This window comes from Rattus norvegicus, chromosome 5 (genome assembly GCF_036323735.1).
Source record: "Rattus norvegicus strain BN/NHsdMcwi chromosome 5, GRCr8, whole genome shotgun sequence".
NCBI lineage: Eukaryota > Metazoa > Chordata > Mammalia > Rodentia > Muridae > Rattus > Rattus norvegicus.
In genome coordinates, this window is record NC_086023.1 from 118,855,595 (window position 1) to 118,868,996 (window position 13,402).

General features: G+C 39.7%; 1 protein-coding gene across 10 annotated transcripts in view; it reads right to left on the bottom strand.

Moving 5' to 3' along the window:
• Dock7 (dedicator of cytokinesis 7) overlaps positions 1–13,402 on the bottom strand; it is a 183,500-nt gene that overhangs the window by 140,732 nt on the left and 29,366 nt on the right. For all 10 annotated transcript variants that reach the window (NM_001415886.1, NM_001415885.1, XM_063287647.1 and 7 more), the window contains 5 exons: positions 11,126–11,301; positions 10,812–10,880; positions 7,881–8,010; positions 7,581–7,793; positions 7,020–7,105 (listed from right to left, as the gene is read on the bottom strand). In NM_001415886.1, coding sequence (NP_001402815.1) covers positions 7,020–7,105; positions 7,581–7,793; positions 7,881–8,010; positions 10,812–10,880; positions 11,126–11,301 — 674 coding nt within the window. The remainder of the gene's footprint in view (positions 1–7,019; positions 7,106–7,580; positions 7,794–7,880; positions 8,011–10,811; positions 10,881–11,125; positions 11,302–13,402) is intronic.

Below are 13,402 nucleotides of genomic sequence, written 5' to 3' on the forward strand. Positions count from 1 at the left end.
TTCCGAGTAGTTATTCAGGCACTGGGGCACAGGTGAAAAGTCCACGGTTACACTTCTCTGAATAACTGCAGTGGTTTGAATATGCTTGTCCCAGGAAGTGACACTATTAGGATGTGTGGCCTTGTTGGAGTAGGTGTGGTCTTGTTGGAGAATTGTGTCACCACAGGGGTGGGATTTAAGAACCTCCTCCTAGCTGCCTGAGGATGTCAGTCTTCTCTCTGCCTTCAGATGAAAATGTAGAACTCTCAGCTCCTCCTGCACCATGCCTGTCTGGATGTTGTCATGCTTCTGCCTTGATGATAATGGACTGACCCTCTGAACCTGTAAGTCAGCCCCAATTAAATGCTGTCCTAATAAGACTTGCCTTGGTCATGGTGTCTGCTCACAGCAGTAACACCCTAACTAAGATAATAACTCTCCTTATGTTTTCAGCAACAATTAAACCTCCTAAAAAGTGTCACAGAATTTTCTATCCATTTGTGGCACTATTTACATTGCAACCTGTAATTAGGTCGTTTACTTAGGTGTGTCCACTTTATAATAAAGTTTTAAAGTATCTTCTTTTCTGGACTATAAATCAAATATTCCATACCCAAAAACATTTAAATACATTTAAATATTCAGAGAAAAGCAAAGGCATTTGGAACTCCACTACACAGAAATACCTGAGGTGAAGTTGAATGCTTATCTACACAGGCTTCTGTCATGTAAAATGAACATGTGAAATTTTTTTCTTTAAACAAAAAGTGTGATACTATTTAGTAATATGCTTTTTTAACTCGATATTTAATGGTAAATTTCCCATATTTTAAAATATTAATCTTACCATTTTAATGCTGACATCATAATTCCCATTTTATGAAAATGTCAAAAGTCTTTTAAAAGTTCATACTTGAGATGTTTAATGCACTTCCCAACACTAGAGTGTTTACTGACTCAAAACATATGTAGCAAGAAGTTGACTAAAACAGCAGCACAGTGGAGTCTCAGTCAAAGACAATGCTGCACTCACTGCTGCACCTGGCCACAGCTGCACCTGGCCACACACAGCTGCACCTGGTCACAGCTGTAGACCTCTTGATTTTCTCTGCTGGAGGAATATTACCACATTTACAAGCAGAAGTCTAGAATGTAGCTGAGCATCCTGCCGTGTCCAGGACAGCCCCAACCACAAGAACTGCCAGGCAAATGGTGCTCAGTGCTGTAGAGGGACAAAAACAGTTCCACAGGACGTATTATTAACCATACGAATGTCCTCAAGGGAGGTGGCTCTCAACCTTCCTACACTGTGACCTTTTTAAACAGTTCCTCAAGTTGTGGTGACCGCCAACTATAAAATTATTTTCTACTTCATAACTATTTGCTACTGTTATGAAAAGTAATCCATCTGTATTTTCCAATGATCGTAGGAAACCTCTGTGAAAGAGTGGTCAACTCTCTAAGGTGTCAGGACCCACTACTCTACTGGATTGTCAACTGTAAGTGTTGTTCATATTTTCTACTCCTCCTATGTGTGGTCTTAACACTTGTGACTTTGTATGGAAAAACAGTTGAACATTTTAATGAAGTAAAATGTACTGATGCGGGCCAATGGAGCAGCTCAGTGGTACACAGTGTGCCTACCCTGTGGAAGACCCTAGGTTCAATCTCCAGTACCACAAAGGAGAGGAGAAAGACAGGGAAGGGGAGAAAAGTACAAAGCCAAAGAGAAGGAAAGGAAAAGAAGGAAGTAGAAAGACAGAAAGCAACAAAAAAGCAAGAAAACATCTTTGTTTAGGGATGGTGCTGGTTATGCTGTGTTAAAGCAGACTTTCTGTACAGAAAGATAGAAACCTCACTGTTTTTGTTGTTCAGATGTAAGTCTGCTAATGAAACACACACACACACACACACACACACACACAGGGATGAAGCAGAGACAGACAGACAGACAGGGACAGGGGGTGATGAAAGTGTTGTAATATCCACTGAGAAAAGTTACACATGCCTGTCACTCTAGCAGAACACATTGAAGTGTACAACAGGCAAGTTCATTAGTAAACTGCATACTGGCTACACACTGGATAAACTGTATGCTATGGAAGCTGAATCAAATAAAGCTGTTGTCTTCTAAAAGTAGAAGTGCCACATATGAAGTAGCATATTCATTCAGTGGATTATCATTTGGCTATATATAGTAAGAAACGTTTATGTATACTAGAATACGGATAAGCCATAAAAACATGTTGTGTGAAGAAACCACACCAAAGACTCCCCATATGGTTTATAATTACATTTACAAAACATAAGCAAAGGTGAACAGACAGAAACAGAAAGCAAGCCAGTGTGGGCAGGGGCTAAAGAGAAGAAAGAACAGGAGATGACTGTCTATGAATACTACTGTTTCAGAAAGATGCCCTAAAACTCTTATATGAAGTCTTTAAGCCAAAAATGTCCATTAAAGACAGGGTCTGATCAGTGGAGAAATCAAGGTTAATATCCTAAGGATGGGACACTAATCTAATGAACTGGAGTCCCTACCAAAGACCATATTCGGCACAAGCATGAAGACCTGAGTTTGGATCCCACAGACATGGAGGAATGTGCCTATAGTCCTATAGTCCAAGAGCTGTGAAAGCAGAAAGAGCCCTGGAGCCAGGCGGTCTTGCTGAACCAGAGCTTCAGGGTCAGTGAGAAACCCTGCCACAAACAACAAACTGGATGGAAGCTGGAAAAATGGCTCAGTAATTAAGAGCTCAGGTTGTTCTTGCAGGGGACCCAAGTTAAATTCCCAACACCACATGGCAGCTCACATCTGCAACGCCAGTTCCAGGTGATCCAATGCCGTCTTCTGGCTTTCACAGATACTGCATATACATGATGAACAGAAAAGCATGCAGACAAAACTCCTATATACATAAAATTAAATCAATTGTATTTTTTTGGACAGTAGAGGAAGAGATCCAACATCAATCTCTGGCCTCCAAACACATGCAAGTTAAATTTCAAAGCCAGGACAAGCAGCTAAATACCTATTTAATATTTCAAAGTAGACCTGGCTGCCAGGTTTGCACAGAATTCCTTAGTCTTACCTGTTACGAGAGTATAGCTGGCATGCCCCACCCTCTACCCTGGGATGCCCTTCCCCTAAAGGTTCTTCCCTATATAATGCAGACATCTGGCTACTCGCCCTCTCTTTTGCTCTTTTTGTACCTTTGGTCTCCTAGCTACTGTACTTGGCTCTCCTCTCTCCCTTCTGCTTTCCTTCTCACCACATGGTTCAGGGTCCTGACTACTCTGGACTCTCCCATATGTGTCTGCCTCTGGCTGTGCTCTCCCACATATCTACAATAAACTTTCTCCTCCATCATACCTAGGAGCAGTCATGGCATTTCCTTCCCTTTTTATTTCTTTTTATCATTCAGTGCACACACAGAGAAACACAAAGAAGACATCACAGACTTTTTCTGTGCCCACATAGTGAGAAGACATGTAAAGACACAGGAAGAAATCAGCTACTTACAAGCCAGAAGGAAAAAAACGAGCCACTGGCATCTTGGTCTTTCACTTCCCACCTCTAGAACTAAGAACTCAATTTCTATGAAGTCAACAGTCCATGTGACAGTCTAATACAGTGGTCCAATAGGCTAATACAGGTATGGGTGAAAAACACGCTCCAGAATTAGCAATAATACTTGCTTAATGCTAAGAACATAGACTTCTCACTGGTACATTTTGAAAGGGTAAAGTTTGGAGCTGGGGTGTAGTTCTGTCAGGAGAGTGCTGGCCTGGCACGCATGGAGCTCTAGGCTCACCCTCAGTACTGCACAAAGCAGGAGGAGATGGGCACTGCAGGAGTCCCAGCTCAGGTGGGAGGAGAATCAGAAATCCAAAGTCATCATCAACTACACAAGAAGCTCTAGACTAGGAAAGATGAAACTCTGTGACAACAAATAAATGAAAGGATATGAATAAATGTGTGGTATCCAGCCTGTATCAAAATGGCTGCTATAAAAGGCTTTAATATAATGTAGCGGGCCAAATATGTAGAAAAGTCTATTCAATTCATCTAATGGGTTTCTACACAGATTTAACTAAATGTATAAAGCTTTGGCTTTCAAAGAAAGAAAAGTGTCATCAAAGAAAGAAAGGTGTCATATTTATATACAAAGTAATCTATCTGGTTGAGCTACAAATTCAAGTTTTTCTTCTTCAGTTGGAACTAATAAACCTACAAGAATGCCTTCAATAATTTACTGAGCATTAGTAAGCAGAATTTCTACTATTCCCTTTAATTCACACTTCCTCATTTGTAAAGTAAAGAAAATACTGTTTGTCATATAAAATTACTCCAGAGACAGCAAGAAGTAAAAGAAACACAAGGAAAAGGAGCACACATATGTATAAGTTACCCCAAGACATATGACACTGAACTGCCTTCAAGAAAAAAATAAGACTTTAAAACTTTGATACTAAAACAGAGCCAAACCTACAAAAAATAAGAAACTAGCTCTTTAAAGAAAAAAATATTTATGGGGGGGAGGGGGAGCATAGTGATGTGCATCTTTAATCCAACAACACTCACGAGGCAGGAGGATTTCTGAGTTAAGAGGTCAGCCTGTTCTATATATTAAGTTCCAGGACAGCCAGAGATACAAAATGAAACCCTGCCTCAAAACAACATTTTTTTAAAAAAGAAAAAGTTTTGTCTTTAAAACTCCCCATCAAAAACGATGGCCATGGGCTAGAGATAACTCAGCCTAAAGGTTGTGAATTCAATTCCCAGCAACTACACTGTGGCTCACAACCATCTGTAATGGGATCCAATACCCTCTTCTAGTGTGTCTGAAGACAGCTACAGTGTACTCATAAATAAATAAATAAATAAATAAATAAATAAATAAATAAATAAATAAATCTTTGAAAAAAAAAAAAAAAACCCAACACCAATGGCCAGCAACACACACAGGTAGCAGAAAATGTTCTTCAAGCCAGAAGTTAATCTGTACAGCTGTAGCAGTTCCCAACGTCTCCAATGCTCTAACCTCACACACAAATGTGAAACCTGAACATTACTTGGTATAAGGCATAGAAAATGACTCGCGCTTACTTAGGTGACAAGAACCACTGGTCCTGGGCAAGAATGGTATGCACATTAAGACTTCCATATTTTGTTTTAATTTGGAGATTAGTGAACAAATTCGTTTGAAAACCCTCATGAGATTAACCTTTGTTTGTATACTTTGTGATTGTCTCCCAAGATGCTTTCTATTTCTAAATGAGGATTGTTTCAGGGGCTGGAGAGAGGACTGTCTTCTCAAAGAAGAGGACATGCACTGCTCTTGCCAAGAGTTCTGTTCCCAGTACCCATGCTGGATGGATCACAGTCAAATGTAACTCCAGTTCCAAGGAGCGCCTCCAGCACCTGCATCTACATGCTCTTATATATAATCAGAACTAAAGTAGGACATCTGGCGAGCACTCAGACGAGTGCACTGCTCAGCCATCATCAGAGAACCATCATCTTCCAGCAGTAGGTGACAATCACCACAGAGAACAACTGACTAGTGTGTGGTAAGGGAGAGCCGCTGGAGCACTAGCACTAAATGAATGTTTATTAAAGTCCTCTCCTCAAGGCTCAAGATAAATGCAGAGAAGATTCAGGAAGACCGTAGTTTCTGGCAAGAAGCACATAGACACTGTTACTCTGTTTATGCCCTCATTACACAAAAACTTACTTAAGCTAGAGTTACTTTGGAAAAGAAACTTTAAGGTATACATTGAAAGTCCATAAAACCTTATTGAGGATTTGAGTTGTGCTTACATGGAATTCACATGTCCACTGCGGGTCCCTGCCAGCAGCTGGTTTTTTGACTTGTCAATAAAGAGCCAGCAGCCAATGGTTGTGCAGGCAGGCAGAGGCAGGACTTCATAGGATGGACCAAGCAGTGAAGGAACAGGTAGGTGAGCTGGCGAAATGTAGGTGCAAAGGGAAAGTGGCCCGATGGGAGGGCTGCCCAGATGGAAACAGGGCAGCAAAGATAAACTACAGATTTAGAAAGTGTTAACTCGGGGTTGAGGATTTAGCTCAGTGGTAGAGCGCTTGCCTAGGAAGCGCAAGGCCCTGGGTTCGGTCCCCAGCTCCGAAAAAAAGAACCAAAAAAAAAAAAAAAAAAAAAAAGAAAGTGTTAACTCAGGAATACTGGAGGGGAATGCGTGCTGGCTGTGAGGAGGTTTGGAAGTGTCCAGCCACTGAGTTAGCTTAGGATCTATTAAAAATAAGGCTGCGCATTTGTGTCTTTCATTCAGACTCCAGAGTGCTAGGGTGGGTGGAATCACACCACCCCGGCCAGGAAGGCCAAGTGACCTCACACCCATGCTCCTCGCCTGCAGCCTACTGAATGCTGGGATTACAGGTGTGCACCCCATCCTGGTTGCTGTTCAGTTTTATAAGCCACATAATAAATAGTACCACAGTAGTCGCTTTCTTATGTGTACTTTCCTCTTTTCTGAATAGCTGTTAGTAATGGATGCATTATGTGGAAAACATTAAATATAAATAAACATTTTTTTCTTAAAAATAAAAATAAATATGTAAGATCTTAAAAAATAATTTCGGGCTGGAGAGATGGCTCAGCGGTTAAGAGCACCCGACTGCTCTTCCAGAGGTCATGAGTTCAATTCCCAGCAACCACATGGTGGCTCACAACCATCTGTAAAGAGATCCGATGCCCTCTTCTGGTGTATCTGAAGACAGCTACAGTGTACTTATATATAATAAATAAATAAATCTTTAAAAAAAAAAAATTTCAAAAGAAAAAGGAAAAACATTTCTCATAAGGACGTATACACAAGCACATTTAAAGATTTTTTTTTTTTTTTTTTTTTTTTTTTGGTGCTGAGGACCAAACCCAGGACCTTGTGTTTACTAGGCAAGCGCTCTACCACTGAGCTAAATCCCCAACCCCTAAAGTTTTATTATACCAGTAATCAAAGTATTAGTCCAGGTAACAGATGATGAGAGTAAAAGAAATACTCACTTGAGTGATAAACATTTCACAAGAAGTCTTTGTCCAAAATGCTCTTTGGGCACATCAGGAACACTAAGCCGTTCTATTGGTTCTTCCTACAGAGTGGGAAATAACAGCAGAGTGGCTACTTAGCACAATAACTTTTTTTTTTAAGACTTTAAGTGTTCTAGTGTTTCTGGTCTTCACAGTTAAGCACAGGAAAGGACACCATATCTGTCTATAAATGGAAGCCATCACATACCACGTGTACTGTCACAGCCATTCCTCATTAAAAATGAATCCGCTAGTATGGAAAGCATGTTTAACTCCTAAATCCCATAGCTGTTGCCAAATGACTGTAATACTACACACAAATCGCACTGCCAAAAGAGGTGTACAGCTCTGCACATGCTAGGAAAGTGTTTTGGCACTGAGCCACACTCCTGACCATTTTACTTTACTTAGAAATAGGATCTCACTAAGATACCTAAGCATTCCTTAACCATGTGATCCTCCTGCCTCGGCTTTCTCAGATGGCGGGCATGCAGCCACGTCTGCCTTCCTTTGCTTCTTTACATGCAAAGTCAATACCTCATCTGGAGACGGGTGTAAAGCAAACAGCTCCTTGTGGCGGTTTGATTTTCTTTGGTCATCATTCTGATGATCTATTTCTTCATTTGGAGTTCGATCAAGTAAATTAGGAAGCAAGGCATCAGGAAGTGAATTTTTTAAGTCAAAGATACTGCAGGCCCAGCTACCCCTTGGAGTATCATCTATTGACATCGAACGTCTTTTAAGGTCATCCTGTTACAAAAAAAATATCAAATTATAAACATTACTTATTAGTTAATAAAACCACTCCCTCACGGTCACTTAAAGTAAAAGCATTACTTGCTCATCCGGGTAGCTGTTGCCGTCTGGGGCCTCATCAGATTCAAAGACTTGTCTGGGCAGTCCTTTTTGTCTTTCTTTCTGTTTATCCAGCGTGTTGGGGTTAAATCCTGTTCCCAGTTTATGGTATCTATTAAAAATAAAATCAAGGTTGGGGATTTAGCTCAGTGGTAGAGCGCTTGCCTAGCAAGCACAAGGCCCTGGGTTCGGTCCCCAGCTCTGAAAAAAAGAAAAGGAAAAAAAAAAAAAAAGAGCTCTCTCATGCTTGCTATTTAAAAAAAATAAAATCAATTTTTCAGAATCTCTTATGCTGAGCATAATCATATAAATTATAATTATTTCTTCACACAAACATGACTGGGATCTATCTAGCAGTTCTCAGTGTGCTAACCCAGGATTTAGGAAACTGTTCATCCAAAGCTCCTTTAATCTAAATAAGGAGCAGATTATCCACTTTTAAAAGGAAATCCTGTTTTTCTTCCCTCTTGTGCCAATGATTTAAATTTTACTTTCTATTCAGAAAACCAGTCAATTTAAAAACAAACAAACAACCAGGAAACCAAGGTTAAAAAAAGTATAAGTAGAAAATAATGATTTTAATAATAATATAAAATTTTAATAATGTAAAGAGATACATGTAAGCACTGAATTTTTGTTTTGTTTTGTTTTTTCTAGACATGGTCTCACTATGTAACTGTCTATCCTAGAATTCACTCTATAGACTAGGCTAGACTAAAACTCACTGCCTCTGCCTACTGCGTGCTGGGATTAAAAGCATGTGACACTATGCCTAGCAAGCCAAGAACTTTTTAACTTTTGCAGTAACTCATTATATATTGTATATAACCTCTCAATCTATACTCATAATAAAATCTCTCTCTGTTTCTCTCTCTGTCTCTGTCTCTCTGTCTCTCTGTCTCTCTATCTATCTATATAAATTAATTAACATACTTTCTTCTATAACAACATATAAAAACCTAGTAACCTAGAACATTTTACCATGGTTTTTCAATGTTTTCAACCACATGCCTCTATTATCTTTCACAGAGACCAACTTCTAGCCCACCCTTTTGTCTTCCATTTATCAGTGAAGGTAACAATATTTAGTGTAACAGAAAAATTATAAGCTTTAGAGTCTGCTGCTCTAGCTTCTAATCCTGGTCACCTCATTTTTTGGTTTGTGGGAACCTCAGATAAATTAATATTTAACTGCTTCGAGTCTGAGGTGCCTTATCTGTTGAAACCATAAATGCTATTAAGATTTAATACTCAATAAACTACGCAGCACATGATAACTAGCAATTAATGTCAATTCCCCTCCACTATGTTTCAACCAATGATGAGTCCTCATGATTCTAAAATAATAATTAATCAATATCTCTCCCTTCCCACAACTAATACCTTTACTAAGATTTTTGATTATAGGTTTCCAACCCAAATGCAGAGAAGTAAGAGGATTTCCAACTATCCAACAGGAAGAATATTACATTTATCAAGTAATGTAAAGAATCTGACTGTTCCAACAATCCTGTGTTTACAACCGTTCTGTATAAAGAGCAGTAAAGTATCCTACGATAGGTCACACTCAAACTAATAAGGCTGTCAGTACACTCCTACAGATGAGACCTACTGCAGTCTTAAGCCTCACAAGACAAGACAGCAGCCAAGAGGGTAAGACTGTAAGCAATGGACACACCAGTTTTTACACTGATTTATATTTATGTGTGTGCCTGCATGTAACTGTGCATGCATGCAATGCCCACGGAGAACAGAAGAGGATGTCAGATCCCTGCATCAGGAGGTGGAGATGGCTGTTAGATGCTAGTGGAGCTAGGAATCACACCCAGGTCCCCAGCAAGATTAGCCAGTGCTCTAAACTACGGAGCCACCTCTCCAGCCCCACGATACTCATGCTAGTAATATTCTGTACAGATCATTCTGTCTGTGAAAATGATGTCATAACTAAATTGATCACTACTTGTTGTTCTATCTCCTTAGAAAACCATAGTTAAATGTTCCAGAATAAAGACTCTCCTTTTTCATTATGTGAATTACTAAGGAAAAATAGTTGCGTTTTATTTATTAATGTCACTTAATATTTCAAAAATACTGTTAGAAAATTATTAACTATGGCATAGAAAAGATTATTTTCTATGAACCTAACTGGGTAAGTGTTAAGGTCCAGGACCTATAAGTATTAAAACAGTTTTAAAGAAAATTGCAGAGACTACAGTTGTAGTGGCACACACAAGAAATCTCATCACTGAGGGCAGAGACAGAGGCTCAGCAGGGCTGCACAGGAACACCTTAAAAAAAAAAAGACTTTCAAATAACTGTATCTGAAAGCTGACAGTTACATTTAAGTTAGCTATGCAAGTTTTACAAACTGTAAATTTTTTAAGAAAAACAATTCAACAATACCCATCATGATTTCCTAAGAGAATTAGACTACAGAATTATCACCATTACATTCTATCAGTTCATAATGACTCTCAACAATATAGGAATAGAATTACTACAAGCTTAGTATTTTATAAAGAAACATGTGGAATTCAATAAAATAATATATCTATAGATAATATTCTTCTGTTTTAACAATTTTGTTTAAAGAATAAGTCTCACAATTTTTATGAAATCTAACTAACTTAATAACATTAAAAAACTCTACTAAGTGATTTTTTTTTAGGATTTACCTATTCATTTTATGTGTATGAGTGCTGGTCTGCATGTATGTAACAATGTGCATGCCGTGTGCCTGTGATTGCCAAAAGAGGCCACGGAATAGCCTAAAACTGGAATTCCAGATGGTTGTGTAATGGGTGCCAGGAACCAAATCTGTGTCCTCTCCAACAGCAGTGGGTGCTCATAACTGAGTCATCTCTCCAACTCTCTACTCAGTACTTTAAATGTTATAATAAACAAGCGACTTACTTTCTGACCACAATTGCCCAGTCTTCTGTGTAACTTCTTATACAATCTCTAACATGTGGATCCATTTCACTGTATAAATAAATAAATAAATAAATAAATACTTATAATTTAGACAGAAAAGTAGAATATACACAGAGTTATTATTAGAAAGACTCTCAAAAAGGGATCCAAAGGAAGAATACAGCAATGACTTTCATAAACTTTCTGTAGTTTTTTTTTTAATAATACGAAATACCATAAAAGTCTGGCTTAAGTAATGAAAACTGTCTTCCTATAGTTACACTAAAGCTAAAACATGGTGACTGTCTCCTTACCTTTCTTCAGGCACAGCTGAAACAAGGGTCCTGCAGTCCCTAGGACTATACACAACTTCAATGTCATCTGGAGGAAAGTCAACCAAATCCCGAAGAGGCCCAGAATCCACAGCTAAGGGGTGAGTGATGAGGTAATCTTCCAAATCCACAGGATCGACTGCTTCCGTAAGGGGCACCTTAGCGAGAGGACAGTGCAAAGAAAGAGGTGAATCAAGAATCTGACAACTTTGGGCAAAGGAAACAATGAATGTGTTGTTAGCCTAGTTCTCTAAAATGTGAGCAGACATGCTGACTCTAAGGCTCACAGCACTCAGCCTTAGGCTCCCACGCTTTCCTCACACTCATAACCCTCACATACAGACTCTTCCCATAATTCTCACATAAAAAACAAAATCAGTAATTAGCAATCTTGTTACATGTTATCGCTTTCTGTGTACTAACTAGAATGATTATTACTATCTTTGGAATCTGTATTGCTAAGTTTCTAAAAGCTGCCTTCATTTTATTGTTCTTACTGGTGATCATTCTACCAAATACATATAACCAAGACTGTGGCAGGTAAAACAAAGACCCTCCCAAAACTCTCCACACCCTGATCCATGGCCACTGTGCATGCTAATGTACATGGTTAAAAAGTGTAAGACTGAACCCCCAGTGAGCTAGATTGTTGGGGGGAGGGTGGCAATGGGGGGAGGATGGGGAGGGGAACACCCATAGAGAAGGGGAGGGGGAGGGGTTAGGGGGATCTTTGCCCGGAAACCGGGAAAGGGAATAACACTCGAAATGTAAATAAGAAATACTCAAGTTAATAAAAAAAAAAATCTAATAAAATGGAAGAGTAAGAAAAAAAAAAAACAAAAAAAAAAGTGTAAGATGTTCAACATCCTTAGTCATCAGGGAAATGCAAATCAAAACAACCCTGAGATTTCACCTCACACCAGTGAGAATGGCTAAGATCAAAAACTCAGGTGACAGCAGATGCTGGTGAGGATGTGGAGAAAGAGGAACACTCCTCCACTGTTGGTGGGATTGCAGACTGGTACAACCATTCTGGAAATCAGTCTGGAGGTTCCTCAGAAAATTGGACATTGAACTGCCTGAGGATCCAGCTATACCTCTCTTGGGCATATACCCACAAGATGCCCCAACATATAAAAGAGACACGTGCTCCACTATGTTCATTGCAGCCTTATTTATAATAGCCAGAAAGAACCCAGATGCCCTTCAACAGAGGAATGGATACAGAAAATGTGGTACATCTACACAATGGAATATTACTCAGCTATCAAAAACAATGACTTTATGAAATTCATAGGCAAATGGATGGAACTGGAAAATATCATCCTGAGTGAGGTAACCCAATCACAGAAAAACACACACGGTATGCACTCATTGATAAGGGATATTAGCCCAAATGCTTGAATTACCCTAGATGCACAGAACACATGAAACTCAAGAAGGATGACCAAAATGCAGATGCTTCACTCCTTCTTTAAAAGGGGAACAAGAATACCGTTGGCAGGGAAGAGAGAGGCAAAGTTTAGAACAGAGACAGAAGGAACTCCCATTCAGAGCCTGCCCCACATGTGGCCCATACATATACAGCCACCAAACTAGATAAGATGGATGAAGCAAAGAAGTACAGGCTGACAGGAACCGGATGTAGATCTCTCCTGAGAGACACAGCCAGAATACAGCAAATACAGAGGCGAATGCCAGCAGCAAACCACTGAACTGAGAATGGGACCCCCGTTGAAGGAATCAGAGAAAGAACTGGAAGAGCTTGAAGGGGCTCGAGACCCCATATGAACAACAATGCCAAGCAACCAGAGCTTCCAGGGACTAAGCCACTATCCAAAGACTATACATGGACTGACCCTGGGCTCCAACCTTATAGGTAGCAATGAATATCCTAGTAAGATCACCAGTGGAAGGGGAAGCCCTGGGTCCTGCCAAGACTGAACCCCGAGTGAACGTGATTGTTGGGGGGAGGGCGGTAATGGGGGGAGGATGGGGAGGGGAACACCCATAGAGAAGGGGAGGAGGAGGTTAGGGGGATGTTGGCCTGGAAACCGGGAAAGGGAATAACAATCTAAATGTAAATAAGAAATACTCAAATTAATAAAGAAAAAAAAAGCGTAAGATGGGGACATTGTCCTGCATTATATGGCTGTGCCTTACATGCAGCCATCAGTATTCATTTAAGGAGTCAGAGGTGATCTGGGCTGTATACACTGGGGAAGAAGCCATGTAAAAGGGAGCAAAAAGACATACTTG